Source organism: Montipora foliosa, chromosome 13, assembly GCF_036669935.1.
Source record: "Montipora foliosa isolate CH-2021 chromosome 13, ASM3666993v2, whole genome shotgun sequence".
NCBI classification, from domain to species: domain Eukaryota; kingdom Metazoa; phylum Cnidaria; class Anthozoa; order Scleractinia; family Acroporidae; genus Montipora; species Montipora foliosa.
In genome coordinates this window covers 25,220,536-25,246,855 of record NC_090881.1, presented here as the reverse complement: position 1 = coordinate 25,246,855, position 26,320 = coordinate 25,220,536, and the positions used below count along the sequence as shown (strand labels likewise).

At 40.4% G+C, this 26,320-nt stretch overlaps 1 protein-coding gene across 3 annotated transcripts; it reads right to left on the bottom strand.

The window, feature by feature from the left end:
- Window positions 1-1,017: 1,017 nt before the first annotated feature.
- Window positions 1,018-24,878, bottom strand: LOC137982041 (uncharacterized). Of its 3 annotated transcripts, none has more exons than XM_068829063.1 (4): window positions 24,724-24,878; window positions 17,148-17,413; window positions 4,206-10,772; window positions 1,018-3,416 (listed from the first exon to the last, which is right to left on the bottom strand). In XM_068829063.1, exons 2-4 carry the CDS (start codon window positions 17,382-17,384, stop codon window positions 1,743-1,745), a joined length of 8,478 nt encoding a protein of 2,825 aa, XP_068685164.1. In that variant the 5' UTR covers window positions 17,385-17,413; window positions 24,724-24,878; the 3' UTR covers window positions 1,018-1,742. The 3 variants fall into 3 exon arrangements, with proteins under 3 accessions (XP_068685164.1, XP_068685165.1, XP_068685163.1); XM_068829064.1 differs by lacking the exon at window positions 24,724-24,878 and adding an exon at window positions 21,035-21,377; XM_068829062.1 differs by lacking the exon at window positions 24,724-24,878 and adding an exon at window positions 17,515-17,619.
- Between the last annotated feature and the right edge of the window lie 1,442 nt (window positions 24,879-26,320).

Here is a 26,320-nt window from a genome sequence, read left to right as displayed (position 1 = left end):
CAGAGGAGTTTTGCGTGATGACACAAAGAACGGCTGCGTAGTTGACAATCAATATCTTGGCTTAGGTATTTTGAAGGCATTCGTCAAAGGCCTTTTTTATACCTCCTAAATGGTTTTGTTTTTTGTAGCTGTGCGGTGGTTTCAAAGTGTGATAGTTTTATAGTATATAACAGTACGTTATTTTCTGGAAGAGAGGTCTGTGTGTGAAAAAACCATGGCCTTGATCTTGAGTATGGGCGAGGGTAAATGCCCTACTTAAGACCAAGGGTACAGTGTTTTTGAAGACCGTTTGGCTTTAAAGTCGTTGTTTTGTTGGAGGTCTTCCGCTGGATAATCACTGTACAGTCAGTCTGAATTTTGCTTTCCTTGCACATTTGTCATCTGACAGTTTATGGGTAATTATTGCTTTTGTAGTAAACTTTTGCAACAATTTCAATTTGCTGCGAGAAACTTTGGACCATGGTTCATTTCGCTACTTTCCCATTCCCATAATGCAATATGTTTTGGGGGTTCTTTGCATGAAAACAATTCAAGTCATTTATCCTTGGGACTGTATTATGCTTCAGTGAAGTAGATCCATTGTTTTTTAAAATGCAAATAACCCCCAAAATGAACTGTATTATGGGATTTGTGAAAAGCAAAGCTACCAGCTAGAAGTATGCCATTAAACAGTGAGATTATAGGATTTATATTCTTTACAAGATTCTGTGATGGTATTTTAAAATATTTCAGTCTTTTGAACAATACCGGGAGAAATTAGCCCAGTAAGATAGGTTAAAAGAGTCTACGATGACCGGATATTGCGTTTTGTGCAACGAAAACACAACTCGTTTCCGGTCATGCACACAATTCCTTAATACATATTTCCCTGTGAATCCCTCAAATAGTTGTCTGTGGTGTAATTTGCTTCCCCTCCCTTGTTTGAGAAGGATTATTGGCATGATGTCTTTAATTGTCCCAGCTCTTCTCCCTAAGAAGAAACTGTTAAGCCTTAATTAAGGAAAGAAGAGCAGAGAATTTAGTTAAATCACATTTATTGGTGCTTGGAAAAACTTCAATTGCTAGGAATTAATTCTATTTTGAAAATATTCAAAAACCAAAAGATCCTCCCACATTTGGTCAACAAATTACCTAACAGCGATTAATTTTTTCAGAATTATTCTTCAGATTTAATAGTAACCTTAAACTATTTGCCTTTGATTGTCATAAAAACCACTTGTTTAACAGAACTTAACTTATTTCAGCAATCGTTTTTAAGTTGATTATCAGTAACATTTCTGGAAAAAAGTTTCCTAAATGAGCGAACTATATTGTTCACAACTTACATTAGCTGTTTGAAATGTCGTTTCTTTCACTACTATAACTACTCTCATCTTTAAAGCACACACGAAAATGAATAAAAAAATTCCCTTCTAATTTTATTGTGCCTCGGTGCATTCGAAAGTTCCTATTATTTTGTGCTATATTTGTGTTAAAACACTATCGATTTTTTGATAAGCAATGCGGCTTAACCAATTCTACGGTCACAATAAACCTTGAAGAAGAGTGTTTTAGCCTAGTTTTAGTTATTGTGTCACGTCAAACACCTTAGTGGTTGTACTAGTTTGAAGCTGTCCTGCAAAAATACCAACGACAAATGGTCTATAATCATAGTAACTTTGAAGGTTACGTAAATGCATGTTTTCGTTCTATGCAAGTAACTTTCTCAAAGTAACGTTGGGTTTTTGTCCTATGTTTTAAATTTAGGACTTTCCTTTCTTGCTTCTGCTACTCTTAACCTTTACAGTACGGGTCGTCACAGTAGTGTTGCCACCTTCAAAGTCATCGCCGTCGAGATCATATCTGGTGGATTCTGCAGATGGACCGAGATCTTCGTCACCTCCATCGAGGTCAAAGAAAGATTCGATTTGCGTTTTGGTGGAACTGGAATAGCTTTCTGACTTCAGAGCTTCGTTTTCTCGCTGTAATTCACTCATGCTGATCTTCAGAGACTGTATTTCGCCAGAACGTTGCTGATCTTCAAGGCTCTTTGTTCGTCTATGGTCTTCGATTTCTGCTTTCAAGGCATCAATCTCTTGCGCGCTCTCGTTATACTCAGCATGCTTCTTCGAGAGTTGCCTCTCTAGGTCTTCCTTCTCGCGTCGGACAGACAGGCTGCGTTCTGATAGCTCAGAGATCTGTTTACTGATTTCATCTGATTCAGATTCTCCTTTGCTAAGGAAAGCCTTCAGTTGTAGTCGAAGGTTTGTCTTTTCGCTTTCTGCGTCCTCCAAGTCTTTCTCAAGGCGGGTGATTTTGTTTCGTTGATTGCTTACTTCAACAAGGATAAGCGCCTTTGATTCTTGGATCGATGTATTTTGTTTACTTGCTTCAGTCAAACGCTGTTCCAAGACCGCCAGCTCATTCTCCATGTCTTCGTTTGCTCCTCGGTTAATCTCGTACTTCTCTTCCAATTCGGAGAGTCGTCTCTGATAAGTGACTACTTCATCGCGAAGAGTTGCGCTTCTGATGGTCTCAGTGTTGTAGTTTATTGTTAGCCGTTCAATGCTTTCTTGGGCTCCCTGCATTTGATGTTTCAATTCTCCGATCACTTTGTAGCAAGTCAACAGCTCCGCCTGTACCTCGTTCTCACGTTCCTGGCTGCGCTTGTAGGCTTCTTGTAGTTTGACGTACGCACCCGAATCATCATAGTCGCGGCGAGTGGTGATGTGGATTTCATACTCAGCTTCCATCTTTGTGATTCTTTTCTGTAAGATTTCGAACTCCACCTTTAGAGAATCTTTGCCACGTTTGGCTTCGTCTAGTTCTGACAGCAGATCATTGATCTTCCGTTTTGCTGCCTCAAGTTCGACGGTGAGCTTGTTCTTGTCGGATGTCAGAATGTGATTGTTGTGTTCCAAGTCGTTTATCGTCTTCTGCATGCTGTCAAGTTTATCTTCGAGGCGCTTCTTGTCACCGTCCAAGTCGTCATAGCTGCTCTGTAATGTGCTGTATTTGGACTGCCAGGATGAAATGTCACTAGCGAGCCGATCCGTCTCGTTTTTAGCAGCTTCAAGGTCATCTTTCATATCGGGGAACATATCGACCCCAGCTTCCAAACCACCAGCCGACACTTGCTGAATCAGAAGGTCCGGTTCACGTCGAGTCTCACTAAGCTCCCTCCTAATATCTTCTAATTCAACCTGGCGTCTGTGTTTTTCTTCGGTCACCTGTTGTAAAGACCTTTCTAGGTCCTGTTCTCTTGCCTTCAACTGAGCAAACTCATTCGCGATGTCACGCTTTTCAGATATCAGGATGTCATAGTCGTTCTTGTAGTTAGCCAACTCACGCCTTAATTTGTCTATCAGAGCTTGTAACTCCACGTTGACTTTTTCCAAGCCGTCAATTGTGTACTTGCGCTCTGACCATTCTTGCACCTAGAATGAACGAGATAAGGTCTTTTTAGAAAAGGTGAAGACACACAGATCGACAGATTGGGCATGGGATCGATGGCATATGGCAAACGCGCAGCTGAAATTTGGGTTTTGCCAAAAAATGAAAAAAACTTGTTTGATTTTACTTGATATCTTGCCTGTCATCTACGTTTATCGAGCAGTTTCTCAAATAGGAGCAAGTTAGAATAAGGGCTCAGAACAATCAGTATTTGAAATAAATATTTTGACGTTACCGTAATGTTTTCAGTCGACCGACAGTTACAGAGATGGGGGCCTGGGCCCCTTTTCTCGAAAGTCCCGAAAACTTTTTGGGACCGAAAAGTCATTTATGATCCTGCCAACCGCTTCTTTAGGAAAGCCGAACTTTTAACTTGTTTAATGTGATTAACAGGGCTCGAAATTGCGACTGAAATATATGGAGAAGTCGTAAATTTCCGACTTATTTTCACCTTCACTTAGACAATCTGAAAAGTGATACTAGCTTGGAAAGTGTGGAAGAGCTGAGATTCGAGCCCTGTAATTAAGGGCAAACTGACTGTGAAGTTTGACGACTGAAATCCTCTCAGTCGTTGGGATACAGATAGAATTGTGACACCCGAAAATGGCCCGTAAAGTTCCGGGACTTTTGAGAAACGGGCTCCTGGACGTATTTCTGTCAAATAAATGGTCTTGTTTGTGGTTTACAATCACACTTTTTTTGGATCGTGAGAGGGTATGTCTGGAACATTAGTAACTTGGAATTAGGTTTGTTTAATTGTGATTAAACTGTACCTGGGAATCGTACTGTTGCTGAAGCTCTCGCAGTTTTTTCTGTAGTTTGGCTATTTCCAGTTTCAGGTCTTCGTTCTTCTTCTTCACTTGGTCAAGAGTGCCTCTTACATGTGCATGCTGCTTGGCTTCCTTCTGGAGGTCGTTTACCAAAGTTTCCATTTTGTCCTTTAAGGTTTGTATGACTCCGTTCAATTCACTCTTAGTGTTATGGAATGACTTAGTAGCTGCTTCTAAGTCCGCTGCCTTTTTATAAGCCTCTAATAGTTCCTTTCGCTGGTCTTCTATCTTTTGCTGATCATCTTCTGCTTTTGATTCAAGTTGCGACACTCTTTCCCTTGCGTTGATTAAATCTTCACTGAAATCCTTGACCTTTAGTTCGTAGGTTTTATTTATGGCTTCTAATCGAAAGATTTTGGTTTTGGCACCGTCAAGGTCTTGCTGCATTTGAGTGATTCCGTTTTTCCATCCGAGGGCCTCGCTAGAATCAATCATGTCTCTAGATTGTAAATCCTCGATTTCTTTTTCCAGTTGATCAATTCTCTTAGTTTTCCACGTAGAATCTCCTTCCAACGCGTTTTTAGCTCTGTTAAGGTCAGCAAGTTCACTTTCTAACTTGGCGAGCTTGTTTTGCAGTGCTGTGACCTGTTTGTCTCCATCTTCTTTTTCTCGGATAACCTTCTTGTACGATGATTCTAGGTCATTAAATTTCTTGGAGGGAACTGAGTCATCTCTGAATTGGAACATATCTGGAGATGACTGCAGGGTTTGGACGACAGCCGGTGCAACTCTCTCGGGACGGCGTTTGCTTATGTCAATTTGGACCTTTTGTTCGGAGATGGTCTTTTTAAGGAGACTGATTTCCAACCTTAAGTTGGATTTTTCTTTGTCAAAGGACTTGAGGCGATTTTCCAAGTTGCGTATCTTTAGTACCTTTGTGTTGACTTCATTTTGTAATCGCTCAATTTCGGTTAAGGCGTTGCGATACTTGTTTTTGAATTCGGCTGCGTTAGCGGTAGCAGTAGTTAAACTTCTCTGTTGGTTCTCTAATTGGTCTCGTAGCGATTTTACGTCATGTTCAAGGAGAGCAATGCTTGCGTCTTTGTCCTGTAATTGCGTATTTAGGTGGTCTATCGTGTCGATGAGTTTGTCATGTGCCTCTCTCACATTATCCAGCTTTCTCTTAAGTGAGGCGATTTCGTCTTTCAGTTGGTTCTCGTTGTTCTCGTGCCATTTGATCTTGCTTTGACTGTCATCCAATTCCCGCTCCAGATCTAGGATACGACTTTCCAGATCACGCACTTGTGATTTTAAGGATTCAACGTCGCTTTGTGCTTTTTGCAAACGATTGGTTTTTTCTGACAATTCTCCGCGAAGATCAGCCTGGTCTTTCAATGCTCGGTCCCTTTCGTTTTCCAATTCATTATTTTTCTGTTGTGATCGTAGCAACTCTTGGTGAAGATTCTCGTTTTGCGCGGTGACCATGTTCAGCTTAAGTTCGCTCTCATTCAACAACTTCTTGATTTTGTATAGCTGGTTTTCGGCATTTTCGCGAGTCGTCTTTGTCTGGGCCAGATTTCTTGTAATGATTTCTAGGTCTTTCTTCAACATCTGGTTGTCACGTTCCAAAGTGTCTTTTTGACTGCGTAGAGAGGCAACAATTCCAGGGTTATCAGTCTGATCCCCTGTCTTTTGAAGACGGATGTTAAGCTCTTGGATCTTTTTCTGCAGGTCGAAAATGGTATCGTCGTTTTCCTTTAATTTTTTGGTGTCTTCATCGACCTGGCTTTGTAGATGTTTTTTGGCTTCATTAGCTTGCCTTAGCTGCTTCTCAAGCTGGGCATTCTTATTCTTCTGATCTTCCAAATCACTTTTAAGAAATCCTACTTCAATGTCATCTCCTGCTGATTCAACAAGGATTTGTTCTTCAAATTGCAATGACGGTTCAAAAGAAGGCGCGAATTGCAGTCTGGTTATCTCCTCGTTAGCTTGCACGATTTTGTTCTCCAGGTCCTGGCTTTTTTCTTCGCTAGTCTTCATGGAGATTTCCAGTGTTGCTACCTTCCTTCTTAGGGCACCATTTTCCTCGTCAAGTCGTTTCATCCTGTCGCGGTTACTTGAATCCTTGCTCTCGATCAGTGTCGCTTTATCGTTGGATGATTGGTAGGCCTTTTCCAACTCTTTGATTTTCTGGAGGGCGGTTTCGTAGTCACTTTGCAAGCGTAGCAAGTTCTTTCTAAGGTTTTCTATTTCTTGGTCTCGAACTTCTTCTTTGTTTCTCAAATCAGCTATGGTTTTTTCTCGGTTATCGATTTCTTTGGTCAAGAAGTTGATCTTGCTTTGAAGTTCTGTAATCTGCTTATCAACGCTCATCCTTTCTTCTCGAAGGTTACTGATTTCTCTCTTGAGCTCTTCGATTTTTTTCAAGAATGCATTTTTCTCGTTAGTCAGATCTCGAATCAGTTTTTCCAGGTTGGCAATCTTTTCGATACTCAAGGCTTGTTCTTCTAGTGCTCTATCCCTCTCTCCTGTTAACTTCACAATGCGAGCCTCCAAGTCATTTATGTTCTTGTTAAGATCCAGGATCTCATGTTGTTTGAGTGCATTTTGGGCTTTGAGGTCGTCAACTTCTTTTTGTGCTTTTTGCAAACTACTCTTAGCAGTATCTAGTTGACCTTCTAAGAACTCTTTACCATCTATCAAATTTCTAATCTGGTTTTCTTTCTCTGCCACTTCCTTTTCCGCTTCCTCAAGCTGCATCTTGTTTTCCATGATAACTTGTTCGAGTTCTAGATTTTGTTTCCGTGCTTTTTCCAACTTATCCAGAGCATCATCCAATTGCTTCTTAAAGGAATCCTTCTCTTTAGTTTCGTTGTCGCATTTGACCTCAAGGTCAGCTAATTGGATGTTAGCAGCTTCCAGGTCACTTTTTACCGCTTGTTTTTCTTTGTTTGTGCGATCATTTGCAGATTGTAGATCTCGATTCTTCTTGTTCAAGGAATTTATTTTCGCTCGGAGATCAACATTTTCCTGCTGCAGTTTTTTGTAGTCTGCGTCCATCTTTTCAATACGAGCTTTTAGGGTTTGTACCTCTAGCTTGTATCTGTTTTCGCGATCCTGACTAGCCTTGTAGAGTGTTTCAATCTCAATATACTGCGTGTCATGGCTGGAACTGGCGCTATCTCGCTCCTCTCGCTCCTTGTTTAAGGTTTGGATAGTGAGTTCGAGCTTGTTCATACTGACATTGGTTTGCTTCAGACTGTTTTCTAATGATTTGATCTTGTTGTTGGCGGCCTCAAGGGCATTTCGAGTAGTCATCATTTCTTTTTTCAAGCTTAGGAGTTCCTCTTCAACAGCAGCCTTGGCGGATTTTAGGCGATCTAGGGCGGCATCTTTGCCTTCGATCTCTTTAAGGTTCCATTCGTCTTTCTTCTCTAGTTCACGACAGCTTGATTGAAGGGCTAAGTTTTCTTCCTTTAGTTGCTTTAGTTTGACGTTTAGGTTCTCGACTTCCTTCCTTAGGTTATCTCTTTCCTTTTTGAGACTGTCTATCTGGGACTCCTTGAGTACCAACTTGTGTGTCTTGTTGCTGAGCTCAGTTTCCAGAGTATTTCTCTGTTCCTTGAGATCTTTAATCTCTGTTTCGAGTCGCTGAAGGCGTTTGATTTGATCGTCGAGCTTGCGTTCCAAGTCCTTCTTATCCCGTCGCAGATCTTCGGCTTCCATTTTGGCAGCAAGGGTATCACGCTTCGCGTCAGCCAACTCGTTCACCAGCTTCTTTATCTTTTCGTTCAAGTCAGCGAGAACCTTGTCTTTCTTTGTAATCAGGTTCTTTAGACCGTCGTTTGCCTTCTCCAGCTGGCTTATTTTGGCCGCAAGATTATTATTTTCTGCCTTTGCTTGGACATTCTTGTTTTTCTCGTCCCTGCAGCTGTCCCTTAGTTGAGTGATCTGGTTACGTGCAGCTGCTAATTGACTCTCTAAATTATCAATTTTCCCTTGAACGTTGTACAGATCATCTTCTGCTTTCTCCTTGTCCTTCAGCGCACCTTCCAAGTCGTTCTCTTTTTGTGCAAGATCACTTTGGGCAGCTACAATATCGCGTTCGAGATCAGATTTGTCACCTTCCAGTTGGCTGATGCGCGAAAGTAGGTCAGCAATCTTTTCGTTTGCTTGATCAAGTTGTGCCTTTAGTTGATCCACTTCTTTGGTTCGATCTCTGTCCTCTAGCATTTTTATCTTGATCTTTAGATTTTTTATTTCTTTTTCTAGCTGAGCATTCTTATCCTGCTCTACTTGCAAAAGGCTATCTTTGTCCCCAGACAGAGACATAAAATCTTGATAGCTGCTCTCTACCGTCTGGACTTTATCGGCAACAACAATGCATTCACTTTGCAGCTCTTCATTTCGTTTTATGGTGATATCGATTTCTCCCGTCAGTCGATTGATTTCCTCATTCCTCGTACTGAGCTCCAACTGGAGCTTGCGTTTTTCTTCTTGAATAGCTTCAAGCTGCGCCTTCGTTTTCGAAAGCTCTGCTGCTATATCATTATTGTCTTGCTCAAGATCACCGATTTGAGATCTCAGTGAGGCGATTGTGGCATCCTTGATATCAACCTCTTTGCGGTAAGCATCAGTTTGACGCTGTGCTTCAGAGAGCTGGCCTTTAAGGCGATCTATTTCGTCTTTGAGGTTGCTTACTTCGTCAGCATGCTTCTTGGCTTCCTCTTCGAGAACAGCTTTCTTGGTCAAAGCATCATTAAGCTTCGTCTCCGCAGCCTCAAGTTTCTTTTTCAGGTTCAAAACTTGTTCTTCATATTCTCGCTTCTTCTTATCCACGGCGTGCAAGTCAATTTCCAGCTCCGAGTTATTCTTCAGCGCGTCATTTAGATCGCTTTCAGCACGATTCTTATCTTCGAGAGCTTGCTTTAGATCTTCTTCCAGCTCTGCTAGTTTCTTGTTTCCATCCATCAGCTCATCATGGAGATCGTTCTTTTCGTCTTCAAGCATGTTATTCTGAATGTTGAGTTGTTGCACGTCTTGTTCTTTCTCGTGAATGTTACCTTCAAGACGGCGAATTGTGTCTTTCAATTCATCGATAACCTTCTGCTTCCTCACATTATCATTCTTGATTTTCTCGAGACTGCGTTGCGCTTCTGCCACCTGAGTCTTGAGTAAAGCGATCTCTTTTCTGAGTTGAGCAGCCTTATCCTTTTCAGCTTCTAAATCTGCCGTCAGCTGAGCCTTTGCTTTATTGGCAGCATTAAGCTTTGCTTCAAGATTCGAGTTGTTCGCCTTTAATGAATCAATTCTCCGCTCTAGGTCATCGCGAGAATTTTCACTTTTTTCCAGAGCCAGTCGGAGTTCCGTGACCTTCTTCTCCAATGGCGCTATTCGCAGTTTGAGGTCGTCTCTTTCTTTTGACGTGATGCTGTTGCGGGATTCTAGCTCGTTGACCTTACTCTGGTGGCTTCCTACTCTGGTGCGCAGCCCATCCACCTCACTCACGTTTGAATCATGGGAGGACTGAAGCTGTACATACCTGGTGTTGACATTCTCAAATTCACTCTCCATCTCGTGTATGCGTGCGCGAGAACGTACCAGTTCGTTCTCAAGTTCCTTCACCCTGCTTGTGAACTTGCCATTCTGACTTTCAAGGGTCGCTACCCTGCTGCTTACGATGGTAAGCTCTCGTTGAAGATCTTCATTGGTACCTTTAAGACTGTCAATCTGCGCCTCATATTCAGCAATTTTTCTGTTTGACGATCGGACTTCATTCTCGAGCTCTTTAACATGCTTCGCCTCCACGTCAGAGCGCATTTCGCTTTGCAATAGCTCCTGCTGCAGCTCCTCAATTCGATCATTCAGTGTGCCATTCGCCTTCTCGAAGTTGTGGATCTGCCTGTTTTTATCTTCTACGTCATCTCGGAACTTGTCGGCGACACGCTTATTATTCCCAGCTTCTGCTTGCATACTTAGCAGCTCGATTTTGCTATTTTTCAGATCATCTCGAAGCTTCTCTAGCTGCCTTTTAAGATCTTCGCGCTGCTTTTGGGAATTTTGCAATTGCAACTCGAACTTCTTCACTTTCAGGTCGCATTCCTTTTTGGTTGCGCCTAGATCGCGCTTTGCTTTATCGAGCTCGCTCTGCAAATCAGCCAGGTTACTTTGTAATTTGAGATTCTCTTCTTGCACACTTTCCCATTCGTCGCTTGAATTCTTCAGTTTGGCTTCCAACTCAGTTATTTGGAAGCTGAAGAATTCATCCTCCATAGGTGCGGACTCCTGAACAGTGGACACCACTTGGCTCACAATCTCTTCAGAAGCACGAGTGTCTAATTTCCGATGCAACGCTGCGTTGTCACTCTTTAGCGAACTTATGATATTGTTGTTGTAGCTGAGTTGGCGTTGTATCACTTCCAATTCACGTTCGCGCTCAAGAAGCTGCTTTCTGAGGGAAACAAGCTCTTCATTCAATCGGTTTCTTTCGCCCCTGCTCTCCTGGAGCTGGTCCTCTGTCTGCCGTTTCTGACGCTTCAAGGTCTCAATTTCCAGTTTCAGGTCATGCACCTTTGAAGAAAAGAGAAAATGGTCAGCGTTGATGAATTGGTGAGATCCTGGTAGCTCCCGTCATGACTTCGTAAAGGAATGGAGTATGAACAGACAGACCAGGGGCCCGTTTCTCGAAAGTCCCGAAACTTTACGGGCCATTTTCGGGCGTCACAATTCCCTTTGTATCTCAAGAACGGAGATGATTTAAGTCGTCAAACTACACAGTTCTTTTTCTTTTTGTTACCTTTAAAACATGTTAAAAGATCGGCTTTCCAAAACAAGCGGTTAGCAGTTTCACAAATGGCTCTCCGGGCCCGAAAAGTTTTCGGGACTTTCGAGAAACGGGCCACAGGACTCTTAAAATTGATTTTCTGCGGATTCATTTAACAAAGCACCCCTCCCCACAAAAACGAGAAATATTTACATTGTTGACAGTTTCCCTGACTGTCAGGCATCTTTATCAAAAATTAATAAGGAGAATGTCATGGATTGTTAATTATGAACCCTATAAGGAGAAACTGACACTTGTTAAAATGTCTTGGCATGTTACGACTAAATCAAATAAAGCGCGCAACGTCACGTTGTTTTGACTCCTCCCAGCAGCACATGAGTTGGAGCTTGCCTTTCCCATACAAGCCCTGAGTCAATCTTTTATTTTTAGTACGCCACGAGTTCTTCGGCTCTACACGCACTGTTTACATCAGGAGATGTGTTCATACACATGTATTTTATCTCTCGAGCGAAAAGTAAGCGCTTTTATCACGACGTGACCTCTAGATGTTTTGATTGCCATACAAAACTAAATAAAGTTGCGTGAAACGCTTCAACAAATAACTCTGAAACGATATACACCACAGACCTAAAAATTGGAGGTGGTTAAAAGATTGTTTCCTACAAGATACCAAGTTCTTGGCTTTTTCATTGAACGATTTCGAGATTTTTTTTAGTTGCGTGACAGCAAACTATCTACAGTGGCGAAATGAAAAGCAGTGCAGGCTCTGGATGATAGGGAATCTTGAACCATCGAGTTTGCATTCGAGTTAGAGTTCGACTTAGACTTAGAGTTGGACTTCGAGTTGAAGATCGAGTTAGATATGTCATAAAAATATGAAAATAACGAAATAAAAAAATCGAGGAGGGAATTATAGATCGTTTTCACGTGACGTCATCATTTTCTAAAATCCAAAACTAAAGAGCCACGAAAGTTTTTATCCTCATCAGGCTTAAGAGGCGGTAAATTTGTTCCCATTTGCAATTTTAAAGCTCAATAGCGTGCTTCGTTTGGAAACCAGAGCATTTTGAATTTCTGAGTTATAGCGGTGCGTGACACGAGGCGACGATCGAGTTTATTGAGAAATATATATTTATCTCATGGTTTTGAGCCTTTTTAGAATTTAAAGCATTAGAAAAAGTGCTTAAGTAAATTGCTGGCTGTTCAGTACAGACAATCACTCGCCTAGATAGCCAAAGTAAGTAACAGATGTTGACACTATTTTCCGGCCGCCATATTGGTGCACCACAGATGTGCACCAACATGGCGTTTTCATACTGTGCTCTGTAAATTTCTGCGAAACATTTCGACGAATATCTGAAGTTTGGGGAAACGCACGGGCCTAAAACTTGGAGAAGTGTCTTCTTCATTTATCTTCTACAACATCACGAATTCTTGCCTTTTTCCACTGGATGGTTTTCGATTTATTTTTTTATTGCGTGACAGTGAAAACGATCTATAGATCGTTTTCACTGTCACGCTAATTATAAAAAACAATCTGGCGTTACGTGTGATGCGTGACTGTGACGTTGCCCACCTGGTCGTCTTGTGTTGCATGTTTTTAAAGGCATACGTGGTTTGATACGAGGTCTCGTCATCAGCCTGGTTGGTCTTGTTGCTGGCCATCGTGGAATGGCCAATGGCACGGTAGGTTTAATTAAGTTTATGAAGACTTTATTTTCGAATGCAATTTAACGCTGAAACATGCCCGTTTTCAGCGAGGAAACAACAGCAACAATCATAGAGATAACTTCGTCGCCAGAGAAGGCGCGTGGCAATACAGCGTAAGTCTTTGATGTCCAATAGAAGTGTCTCAATCAGGCGTTTCGGATAACGTCTAACAAGGAGACGTATTTAAATTTGTAAATGTTCTCTTCAAAAACAACTTCAAAAGTTGTTTTTGAAGAGTTTAGTGTAGGCGTCTTAGGGCTTCGCCCTTCAGGAGTCCTTTTTTGACACCTGGTGGGTGGCAGGAGGAAAATGGGTGTACTGAAAGGTTTCAGTTGGCTTGAAGTGTGTTTTTACATCCAGAGTGGATTGATTTTGAAAACGTTTGCCTTTGTATACAACAGTGTCTAGAAATGTGGCTTCAGTGTTCGAGATCTTATTGTAGGGTGGTGTGAGTTTGCTTGTGTGATGAACTTGTCTATATCCGGTTTGCTGACATCCCACAACGAAATAATGTCGTCAATGTATCGTTTCCAAATCAGTGGCTTTATGACGCTTTTGCTAAGAATTTTTGTCTCGATGTCGGCCATAAAGATATTTGCGAAAGCAACGGCCATTTTAGTACCCGTAGCGGTACCGTGAATTTAAAGAGTTCTTTCCGTTGAATTGGAAAGAGTTCAAGTCTTAGCATTTCTTTGATATAGTTAGTAGTAATTGGAGGGTTATTTTTGTGAAAATTTTCGTACGCATTGCATACTGTAGGCTCTTCTTGCGGTATATTTGTATATAGACTTGTGACATCCATCGTTGCAAGGAAAGTTCGTTTTCCCATCTTCGTCTTTTCAATGAAGTTGATAATATCAGTGCTTTTCGTTCTTTGCGTGACAAGTTGTGTTTTGGTCTGGTTATTTTTATTTCCGCAATTTGAAGTTTGACCTCTTCCAGGTAGTGTTCTAATGCTACTGATGGTTGAACTGGCGGTTCCCAATTCGATTTTACATAAAAGGGATGGATTGATTTGTTTTGCTCATGAAAAACGTATTTTAAGCGCATTCTTCTTGCGAAGGCTTTATAGTCCTGTAAGAGCTGGCGCTTTATTTTATTTTTGTTTACTGTTAAGTGGGTATAAATTTTAGGCCCTTCGTCAATAAGCTAATTTGGGTGTCAGTTAAAACCTCCTCAGAGAGGTTTTTATAAAATTCCCATTGTTGTTTGTAAGTGAATTGTTTGATACTTTTCTGCGTTCATTGCGCTTTTTTGTTTTCATTTGTTTCTTTGTCAGTTCATATTTTCCCTTCTTTGCGCTTTCTTTGTGGGTAGTGCTATCACATGACTCAGTGAATAGACATGTGTACTTTTCAACGTTTTTATTGCTTACAGCTGCTTTTAATGTTGACAGTAGTGTTGGCACCTTCTCGGAATCCATTCCTAGAAGAGCTACTAGGCTTTTAACACTGATATCCGCCGACAGCGGTTGGTTTTGTAATTTGCTTGTATTAGACCCTCTCTTAGGAGTGCCCTTTCGGACGGTTTTTCCTTTCTTCTTACGACGCTTAGTCTTTTGTTTTTCAAGGCGGCGGTGGTTAAATCTAGTTAGCGCTGAGAGGAAACCTTGCTCTGCTTTTAGTTTAACCGCCTGAACTCAATTAGCTTATTTGGTTTGTTTGGTCTTTACCTATCTTCCCCTTCACCTCTTGTCAATTTATTTCAAATCGAAGTCTAACTCGATCTTCAACTCGAAAACCAACTCGAAATTCAACTCGAAGTCTAACTCGAACTCGAACTCGAGTCCAAACTCGAGGGATTATTTCTCCCTTGGATGATACCGCGCATCTTTAATTTCTCCATTCGCGCATGACCGCAATTCCTTGCGTTTCGAAGGAAAAAAGTGTTCTTCTCAAGATTAGAGAGCTGCCTTGTTCGTTCGCGTCAAGCTCATTTACTGCAGCAGCAATGAACGAAGACAAAAATAGCAAACGTGCAAATTCATTGTAACGGTTAACATGTACAACAAACGTACAAGGAAAAACTAAAACGGCAGCTGACAAAAGCACAACCGGCAGGCATAGGCGCCGCCGACCAAAGCATCAAGGATTTTTCAAATTTGCTATCCTAGTTAATTTAGTGGACAGAAAAGGACTCTTTCTGAAGAGAATGGTCATGTAGGTAGCAATAATCTTTAAGTTAAGCCACTAGAACAACCAGTACAGCTTCATGCTAAAGGCCAAAGTTTGTTGACCCGCTAAGGAAACCAATACGCCGGAAAATATTTTGACCGTAGAAATATAATGGATAGTAATTGTCAAAGAAGTAAAGATTCAGTCATGAAGGAGACGTAAAATATTTGCTCCTTAGTGTAGCTTTCGGGTGCTCAAGTCGAATATTAGCGGGCGGCAAAATGATTTATGGTGTTTTAGTAATCAGTCTAAAAACCGAGGAGTGTACAAATTCGATATGTGTGTGTCATGACTCAAAACGGAACGCGAGAGAACGAGTTTAAAAAAGTACAGTGGTCCAGTTAAAAAATAGCTTGGTCTCCAAATATGTCGTGACCTGAACCTTATAAGTAAGTTATGCTCCAAGTTATGGGATCCTGATGAAGGCTTAAATTTTGGCAGTGTTAAGTTACATTTTTAGTTTCCTCTATGGTCATGATAATTAGCTTCGGTCAATGATCAGATAAATCAATTGCGTATCAAACTTGTAGCGGTGCAAACTTCGTTGCTTTTGACATGTGAAGCAGCCTTGGTTCCTTTCAAGTGTTAACTCACTTTTGTTAACAGTCGATATGACTTCAGCCTCGGTTTTAAGGCGAGTCGAGGTGGGAATAAGTTCGTGGTGGCAATGGTTGCACTTTGTATTTAAATGAAACCTGATTTTCATAAGATTGCACCCCGTGGCCAAAGGTAACTTTTTGTGTTAACTCACGGTCAATGAGGCAGTACATTACGCTGTACAAACATTTGAAATAAAAAGTTAATTGGAGAACGTTCTCTCAAAATAATAGCATTGCTTTTTCCAATAACCTATTGCGATTGACTTTCACGATATCCACAATGAGATTGTTGCGTTTTTTTTTTCCCTCCCTTGCTTGTGTAGTTCCTGTTTGTGTCCACGGGTGAGTAAGTCACGATGATCCGTTTAGGCTTTATTTCCTGTTGATAGAGATATGTAGGCATATCTTTCTTTTATTAAAAAAGGCACGCCTGATAAATCCACAGGTTTCAGTTCGCTTCACTTGTTTGTGATCTCTTTGCATATTAAACATCATCTCATCGCCACGCAGAAATTGTTTTTTGCCTACGTACGTCACGGCATTACGCAATCACAATTAAACTGTATCAGGCGTCCTTTCTAAGAACAAGTCATTATTCAATAATTGTTTTGCTTAAGGCTTGTCGAAATTTGAGCTCGTGAAAAAAGAAGGCATGTCCATTGTTACACTTCTGGCAAAGGCAATGCTTCAAGTTGTTGGAAAGTGGCTTTTAAATTTGCCCAATCAGCCGGAAACTCTCAAAGTTGACGGGTGGTCAACTAAACAATATCTTCATATTATTTATGGTTGAGAAATGATTATTTAGCAGTAGTTTGAAAGATGCCGGCTTACAAATTATGTTCAGCAAAATATCAATTTCTCGTGTGTAATAAGAGTCTGTTTGCATTAGTGATTCCGAGGTGAACTGAAAAGCCTTCGTGAAACAGTTTCTTGCAGAACCCTATAACGTCCGTATTTGAGTGGCTTTTCAACAGCAGAGTTACTTATTTCTCGATAAACACTACAAATTAAAGGCTTCCAAAACAAGTCGGAATTTAAAAGTCACATTTTGATGGACTTGGAAAACTTCGCCGAGGTTCAAGAATGGACAAACCAAATTACACGCCTTTTCGCTTAAAAAGGCCAATTGATCGCTCAGCAAACAAAAGACCTAACCCCGGGACCTAACGTCAAAAACATTAAGGAATATTGGAGAAAAAAAATATTGAACACTTGAAAGCGTTGGGACTTTGTTTGCATTTTTCTTCTTCATAGACGCCCAGAATCCTCATCAATGATCAATATTAGAACTTCGTTTCGACTGTCAAATTGACTGTGTTGTCAAAGATTTTTTTGATTCTTAGTCACTGAAATCTGGCCAATTTACAGCGACTTTTTCAGTGCAATCTTTCTACTTTCGCCTAGAGCGAATAGGAATATGTCTTCTCTGGGTGTGTCGCGAGAAATTCATTAGCATAACCAATGACCGTGACCAAAATGGGAAACTTGCAATCAAGAAATTATATTTGAGTTGTTTACATTGATCGTGCCAGAACTCGCTCAAAATAGTTAAGTAAAACCACACGCCGTACGCTATGCTGTGGAGAACGCAAAAGGATTTCAAAGGCCCGCACTTAAACACACACTTCAAGTAACCGTTATAACAAACGCTCATCTACTGCATAAACTACCATCCTACCTCCTTGGCATGGCGCCGCTTCAGGTCGTCTATCTCTGCTCTGTGCTTTCCATAAATCTCTTGAAATTCATTGAGGTAGGACTTCGCATCAGAGATGTGTTGCATAGTGATATCATTGCCTTTGCTTGAAAACCCTAGATCAGAAGTCCTGTAGGTAACTGTTCGTTTGACTGAAGTAGACGACGTCCTTCCGCCACCGACGCTCGCGTCCAAGAACGTCTGCTCCATCTCCGACATGATTCAGTTCACTTCTGGTGCTATTAGCCCTGTAACAGAGTTATAACGACTCAATATTGCTGAATGGTCAGAACAATAAATTTTCTTTGACTAGAAAAAAAAAAGAAGAACTCTTTTCTAATACACGCACACACGTCAAGCGCTCCAACAGTCCGGGTTGCCCTCCGTGACTGCAATCTAACCAAAGACGCTCAAGTTTTTGTACTGTTGACAGCTCATTTGCATTCGTTAATTAACCTATCGTCAACGCCCATTTCTAGTGCTGTGACAGGTCATTGGAAAAGTCAACGGCCTAGATGCTTCTTATTGTGTTTGGGCAAGGACGCAAACCTAATGGCAATATGACTGGCTGGTTCGATTGCGTATTGTGCGTGTTTGAAGGCACAAAGGGGGCCATGACCTAAAACATCTCGTATTCAAAGCACGAATATTGGGCAAACCAGCATTGACTTGAAACCTCGTGCTAGCAAACCTACCTACAGGTACGTAAAACATTCTGAAATCTCCTGGCAAATAGGCGTACAACATACGTTGTGTGTACTTACCATAATGACAATTTGTGTAAAATGCCCAAAGCTTTGAATCGTTCATGTGACGGAAGTCTGGCTAACCTTGGAAAAACTGTCCAAGCGTGAAGCTGGCAACAATAAGCTCATGAAACACAGAGACACCTTTAAATCTAGACGATTATTTATCGACGTTTTAATTTCGTTTCGTGGACTCCAGCATTTTTGCTTAAAATACTTCTAAAAATACTACTATTAACAACTTCTCCGCGCACGGTTCTGGACTCCATCCGATGTCCAAGTGGCTTGTTGATTGCGTACTCCCCTTCCAAAGCCTCAAATCGGCATTGTTTTTAATCGTAAATTTCTATGTTAATAAGTCTCCCGTGCAACTTCGACCGTGGGAAAGTTTAACCTTTCGTTTCTTGAAGATGCGAAGGCATATTTTCAATTATTAGTGATTTTCTTTCGAGCGCCATTTCTTCCAATTCTTTTCGAGGAATATGATAAGATTTATTTCTCAGCTCTTTTCATCGTCCTATGCATTTACGGTAACAACGTACGTAAGTAAAAAAAACAAGAAATTTCCTTCAAATTTACTGGTTTCTTTACTGCTATGAATGTCTAGGATAGTTTTTACTCTCTGTATCGGTAATGATTCCGGATTCCGGGTTTTAGGACAACCCACATCCTCACGATATTGTTATGCTTGAATGCAAAGAGCTCTTTTCCTCAATAAAATTAATTATCACGTGCAGTCGTGAATATTGCTTTCAAATTCAGTGTACAAGTCTGAATGACGAAAATGCTTTGAATTTTGTTTCCGTTCTTAACCCCTTGATGGTGGTGATCATAAGGCTGGCATGTAAATCAAGGCGTTTTAAATCCTAATATAAAATCTAAGGCTGTTATGTAATTGTAAAGTAAGCTCTTCTCGAATGTCAATTTTCCCCAAAAAAACTACCATGCAAGGGTATTGCTGTTTTTCGTCGAAAGAAACATTTGGGATCCTCTAACCGCATGTCGACTTCCCATCGAGTGTTTCAAGTCCTTCATCCTTCCGGTGTAAGATGGGGGCGTGATTATAAAATGTCGCAACTTGAAATTGGTTCGGATTTCGTGACAAGCTAGACTTTTCATGTATTGACTTAATGTTTTCTCAATACTAAGTTATTTTTTGTCTGAGGTACAATGTTAATTCACCTCTTATCAATATCACGACGACATCTTAAAAGTCATCAAATCTCCACGGTGCTGTTTTTTCAAGTGTTCAGGATGTTAGATCTTTAATTTTCTGTGTATACTTAAACGTTGGAATGTGAATCAAATATCGAGTTTGTTTATCTTTAGCACCGTGTTAAAATCGCTGGTAAGAAGGCCTCCTTTACGTTAATATTAGAAATAGAATGTTCTTTTTGTTTAAAATTATGTGAAGATTAAATCATTTAAATCGGTTTTTTGTGATCTGTGTTGGACCCCATAACTCTGATTCTTTTCGTTTTCATTGTTTTACGCATGACGTTTCAGTAAAAATTCACGAAAATCAGGCTTCAGAAAAAAGCAAGCTGTGTAGAAACAAAAAACGAAACCACAGTGACGTAGCGGCAGAGTAAAAGCGGATTTCATTCACCCGTGATCAACCAATTAATCGTTTTCATTGTACGAAAGTTCTGCCCAAAGTAAAGCTCTGCTCGATGTTTGACTTACCGCCCGTAAGATGATTACCGAAGTTACAGGATGCAGCACATCAAATCACATGAAAGTACTGCTTCTCATGCACATGTGGCGATAGCTTTGACTGGCCTCACAAGGAAAGTTCACTGATACTGAACTGTATTGCATGACTCGATCGACCCTGGGTGCCACGAAAGTTTTTACAAAACAACTCGAGTTAAGTCTCTTTCCCCGCCCAATATTTTCAATCTCGAGGAACACTAACCAAGGAAAATTAAAACAACACACACATTTTCTTTTAATGTTATATTGACTTAGTATCGTGATTTCAGTGCAATTGAATGGTTTTGAATGTCACGCCCTTTCAATTACTAATCGATGTTTCTAAACCTGGCGGAATCATTTGCGCCATGATCCTTTCTGATGTAAACCAAACGTGTGGTTGGTCATTAATCGCGTGAATTGGCATTTTCTTCATGTAGCCCTTTGTGGTAAATTTTAAGGTTGCGCCACTTTGAAACAGCGTCACTCAGGAAACCATTACGAGACGAAAGTACTTTTGCGCTCGCTGAAAGTTTACGTACTGCTAGTGAATCCTCCAGTGTGCGTACAGAGATTGAAGCGTCTGACACAGTTATCACGTTTCTTTAGCGTATCAATTGTCGACATTTGGGAGTTAAAGCAATGCAAAGACAGCACACACACACTTACATACAAAATAAGATGTTTTTTTTCGTCTCATAAGCAAAATCAAGCGCACTGCACGTGCGCCAAGCATTCCGATACATTACTTTGCTATTCAAATTTCAGGGGTTCGTAGAGCACACGAAAGCGTCTCAATCAAATTTTTCGTTGTACTTCTTACTATCGAAGCTGTTTCCTCAAAGAGTTTACTGTACCTAAAGATGTCAAGCAAAGCAAATTTGCCGGATGATCAGACAGATTGGAAGAAGAAAGAATAATCGCGAATTGAAGTTGGTCACAATAACTGGGTTTGTTATAATGTTGTTTAATTTCGTATTCGTTCATGTTGCTCTGGTCATTTCTTGAACGCTTAAGTTTATTACCATTAGTTTCACCCAGCTCGTTGCACCGCTACAAACGCTAAAAATAAAAGCTCTCAGACGGGTTCAAGTCTGCAGTCTGTTCGATGACGTTGTTTGAAAATTGGCCAAAAGTATTTGGTTCATCCAAAGGCGGTCCAATTACACTTTATAAATAGAACCAACGACGCCAAACTTTCACCTTAGCTCGAAGGCAAATTCTAATTAAATCAGAAACAAAAACAAATTTGCGGTGATTGCAAAAGTTGACCAACCCCAAGAAGGCCCAGTGGAATTAGGTCCCATTGTTAAACAAATGTTTCAGTTAAACAAAATTTTGTAATCCCAATGCCAAATTTTGTATAGTGCGGCGAAAAATGTACCTTGTTTTTAAGCTTCATGTCGAAGTTTTTTTTAGTCCACTTACCTCGGTTCACTTCTTTTGATTAAATGCCTTCGAATATTGCAACTCTAGAGTAAATCCTTTGTTTTGTCCCATTAACTGCGCTACATCTCAGAAGCTCAAAATATACTATTGCTTCGTGCCTCTGTCCTCGGGCTCAAACTCGTTCAACGCCTTTTATAAAATTGTGGTTAATACTATTTGACTTCACTTAATTTTATAGTAGATACTGCAGATATCTTACATGCCAGCCTTATCACAATCTCTGCTCCCAATAAGTAAGTCGCATTTTATGTTTGAGTTTAGAGTACTTTTAAATCTGTTTACGCCAAATCACTGAACCGTACTAGTCAAATGAAGTCAACGAGAGGTGTTCAGTTTCTCGTTTTAATATCTTTTAACCTTCCGGTAGCTTAAAATGTGTAGTTCTCGCCAAGATTCTTCAGTTACACTAACAGTAAGGTATTACTTGCGATATTTTTCTTCGCTGACAACAAGATATCTGCCCTTGGAAAATCTGTAAAGTCAAACAACGCATATAGAATTTCTTTCGACATTCCCTGGACCCTAAATTTCACTGGTAAGAGCTATAAAATGGATTTGCTCTCTTTTATAAGAAGAAAAGAGTTCAAAGACTTCGTATTTATTGAGCAGAAACGTCAGTTTGTCTCTATAGAAATCATTTGCTATCTCAGGATACAACTGATACACGCCCTGTTATTGTTGTGATTTCAATGAATTGCTTCAGTGCTTTCGCAATTTGCATTAGTAAGTAAATGTCTCCTGACCTCGGATGACTGTGAGATGAAGCAGTTGAATACAATCCATTTGCATAATATTTTTTCTTGTTTTGGAATGCTACAGACTGGCATGAATTATAAAACAGAGCGTAGTTTGAGCATTGCCTTCTTTCCTTGCAGGCTTGTCTTCTCTGTGTTCTGGTAAACTACTAAAAGGGTCAAGCCATGGCCTCCAAGAAGACAGAGAGTTTTTCAAGTGTATCGTCCGGCGCTGATGAAAAAACAGAGACTTACAAGAGCAACACTACTGAATCTACCTCAAAAACCAAGCTTGGTGATAATGTGTTCTCCTACACTCGAGTGTCCAAGATTTCACAGGGTTATTTTGACAACGACGATCTTGCGTTACGGCATTACAACGAAGCCAAAGACACATTTTCCGCGCTCGAGGCCGCGTACAAGAAACTTCTGCTCCAACTTGAGGCTACGAAGCAGGAACGGCAATTTGAGGTAATTTTTCTTCAAATGACTTCCTGATTTATAAGCTTCAAGCTGTTTGCTCTTTATCAAAGAGCCTAATATTATAACCTCAAAAATTAAAAATTCTTTTACCGCAAAGAGACCATGGGAAATAACAGACAGATTTCTTTTCTCACATGAAACCGGAAAACTGTAGGATTTTATCCACAAACTTCAAAGCCAAAACCTCTGGTTGAAATAGTGATCGCCACAGGCAATTGATGCTCATCTCATTGCTTTTACTTCGATTTTCACGGTTTAAGTTACAATGGAATTTTAGCATGACTTTCCATTTCATTTGAACTTAATAAACAACACATTGCAAAGGATAGCTTGATGCCGTCTACTATTTCATCAAACTCTCGCGTGGTTTGAATCACAGGGTTATACATGAAAACCAGTTGATAATAAAGTATTGATGGGCTTAATTAAGAAAAGCTACACGAGCGCTGTTTGTAACTCCTGCTCACTGTTTCAGGGACGAGGGGCTGCCCCCCCAATTTAAGCAAAAATTAAAATAGGAAGTAAAACATCTGTCATTTTACGTTTATTTTTTCGATGCCTCTTCAGCATTTCCGAGCTTCAAGATTTCAAGCTTTTCGGCGAAGAATTCCCTCAGAACCCCCTACAAGTTACCGTCTCTGTCGCTTGCTTGTTAGCCCTCCGTACAAAATACGCTCTCCTCCGTCCCTGTCTAGAATAGGTCTAGAATACGGATAAACATGCAGAAGGGATCATGTACGGAATTTACCTAAGTTATTACACGTGGCGTGCTTAATACCTCTCTTGAAAAGTGAATAGCCTTTAGAAACACTCCGCAGACATGGAAAAATAATCCCAAAAAATATCCATTGCAAGTGTATAAGCTTTTGAAATATGCCCGTTAAAATTTGTTGGTATGAAGTACAAAGATGTCGTCCCTTGACTTCCCTTTTGTGTATTCAAATCCTGAGAGGAAAATTATGTGTTTGAGTTTGAAGAAAAGATGGCATTAATTAACTCCTTCAGCAGAACCAGCTCAACCAGGCGGATTTTTTTGTTTTCTTCGCTATGTTCATTCATATTTTCCCCAAATTCAATTATGATAACTTAACTAGTCAAAATGTTTTGAAATTCGCTATTGTTAATTTTAATTTTGAACTGCTATGAATATCGCACATTATCAAATGTTCAAGCAACGGTTCTTATTCATTGTTGGGCCTGTAGGTTTTGGAAGTCCCAAAATGAACGGGTGAACTTTGTTTTTGTTTAACCTTTAATTGACAACTCGGCTCGGAAGACTTTCCTTTCGTGGCATATTTCTTTCTACATGTTTCTAGTAAAGCAATTTCTCAATGATTTGAGAAAAGAGAACATAACTTCAGTATCGCCCGAATGTTCGTGATTGCACATCGTGTTCTCTATTTTGCAACACAATACAATTCAGTACACTTTAAATTTTCCCTCAAGCGGTGCTCTTGAATAATGTACTGTACAAAATCAAGAACAATGTCATAATTCAATATAATAAATGGCAAATTAATCCATGATTAAATATATCTTTACTTTAAAAAAAATTGACACCTCTTGAAAGCAAAGATGGTTGTTCAAGTTAGACCAGATATATTCATGTTCATTAGTGGTCGTAAATATTCTAGTTCTCGGGGTAAATGATTTTCTAAAGGGAGAAACACGATTTTAGCTTTTTTGAATCAATGACTGGGAGAATTAGCTTACATTCATTACACCTTCAAGATAAGGCCTAAAAAGTAATTAGGTGTTAATTGGATGAAGTACACTGGTTTGGAAATAGAGGAATTATATTGGGCCTGTAAAAGGTAATCAATTGGTTTCTATTCTCCTAACTCAAAGGGCAAGTAATATTTTGAGTTAAACAGGAACTCGAGATAATGAAACTCCTCTGGTCAGCAAGAAATTATAAACAACAAATTGATTTGTCAGATAACGAAAGCAGATATCGACCCTGATGTCTTTGACATGTGGCTCAGAATTCGGGAATGCCTTAAGGTCAGGAATATCTGAGGGACAAAATATCGTGAGCTCCCAGTGCAAGAAATTGCAATCGATGACCTTTGCAATGACGTGCGTGTGGTTAAAAGTAATCTTGTCGGATCAGTGTAGTTCGCTTTGTTCCACTGTCTTGTGCTCGGGACATGACATAAGGGCTCCAACCTTTTCGAACAAAGTTTCCGCTCGTGCTCGGTTGAAATGCCGAAAGGTGTCCGGCGGTGTTAGATGCAAATGTGTTGCGGATGTACGGTAGTTACAACTTACAGTGAACCGGCCTTTGTGGAGACTTTTTAACGATCCAAACCGAACAGACACTGTATATGGTGTCTCACTTGTGTGGAGTGAAATTACGATAACTGGATGAGGCAAATACGTATTGCCTCGGGACCTAAATGCGGCGCTTCTGTTAGCACCTATGTGTATTTTAAAGGATCAAGATTTTACCTCTTACAGTTTCTCCTCTCGATATCAAACCGGATCTGACTCGCTCAGTGATTAGGATTTTCTTGCAAACTGCTTTCTTTGCGAAAACCGAGAATGTCACTGCGATCTGGTGTCAACCACAAAAGAATGCATAGGTCATGCGTTTGTTGTCAGTTTATTCAAAAGATCCTTTTTAGCTGCGAGGCGTAATCTTTCCTACTGATCTGAAATTCCATACTTCTGAACTTCAGGTACCATTAACTGAATTGGGGTCAATTGAGTGTGGGCTTGAATTTCTAAGCTAAATTTCATATAATTCAATTATTTTACCACTAGCATATTTATTAGAACCTCCTTTCTGGGCGAAATCTGCAGGCGTTTTCAAAGCCAGTCTTTAAGCGTTCCTCCATTCAAGTCTCGCATGAAAAGGCAGATATGTGAACTTTGAAATGAAAAGTTTTCACTCAGGAGAACATGAAAGAGCTGAGGGCGTTGGGTGTGTTTAGATCTGATTGGGAGGACTCGCATTTTTTGTTTAAAGCCGCCAAAAAGATGAAAACAAGCATAGAGTCATAAGCGCGCAAGCTTCACGCAACGTTTCTTTAAATAGCGTATAACAACGAACTTCGCTTTCATATTACTACTGATGAAGGCCTAAGCACTAGCCGAAACGTCTGTTGAAAAATATCAGGAGTCAGGGGCAAACTTTTTTCCATAGAACTTATGACATCTCCTGACTACACTTTCTCACCATTTTCAAACAAACATAGGGTCAGTTCTACCTGGCATTGCTAGGTTGAATGCTTGGAAAGAGTAGAAACAACAGGAGAAACAGGAAGATTCTACTTTGTTTCGCCCTTTGTTCAGTCAAAATGACCTATTGAAATTCTCGACTAGCCTGCGTAGCATGGCGGTTTTGGTTGCTAAGTAATAAAGGCGGGCGAGGGCAGAAAAACCGCGAGGAGATTGGGGCAGGAGCTTCGCCGCTCGTTCTCGCGCGCTTCGCACGCGAATCTCGCGGCTTCGCCGCTCGTGCGCCCGGCTCGACAAAAAACCGCCATGCTACGCAGGCTAGATCTCGACTGAGTGTACACTGCCAAAAATAGTGTTAACTTTCAAGCAATTTGAGCAACCGAAGGAAAAGGTGATTTTTAATTATGTACTAATGTGGAAATGAAGTGGACGGCAAATACGTGAAATCTTAGTTGCTTTTTCTTAGTGACAAATACTGAGCGTGGAAATCACACGATAAAAATCGGCATAGATATTCTGTTACGCAGGACTTGTTTGCAGACATGTAATTTTTTAAGGGTTGGCAGAACTTGACATTTGTTCGGTTGAAACTCAGCTGTCCAATGCTTCTAAAATTACGGACGAAAGGACTGCAAGATTAAAGTTTATCCTTTATGCCTTTCACCAGGACAACTTCTTACGTAATATGACCCCTCCACACTCTCGAGTGCATCATAGGTAACCAGGGCAACATGGCGGGAATTTAAAGGTTTGTTTGGAAGTTCAAAACGGTGAAAAGGAGTCATAATATTCAATTTTGGGTGAGATATTGTAGAAATTGTTTTATTAAACAAAGTTTCTGCCATACATTTTTTGAAATTCCCAA

Bases quoted from the DNA above. Each gene is read 5' to 3' on its own strand.
- LOC137982041 (XM_068829063.1), bottom strand. From the start codon at position 17,384: ATGTCGGAGATGGAGCAGACGTTCTTGGACGCGAGCGTCGGTGGCGGA. The intron at 10,773-17,147 runs GTAGGATGGTAG...TTTTCTTCAAAG, and splicing joins AGCGGCGCCATGCCAAGGAG to GTGCATGACCTGAAACTGGA. The intron at 3,417-4,205 runs GTACAGTTTAAT...CGTTCATTCTAG, and splicing joins AGCAACAGTACGATTCCCAG to GTGCAAGAATGGTCAGAGCG.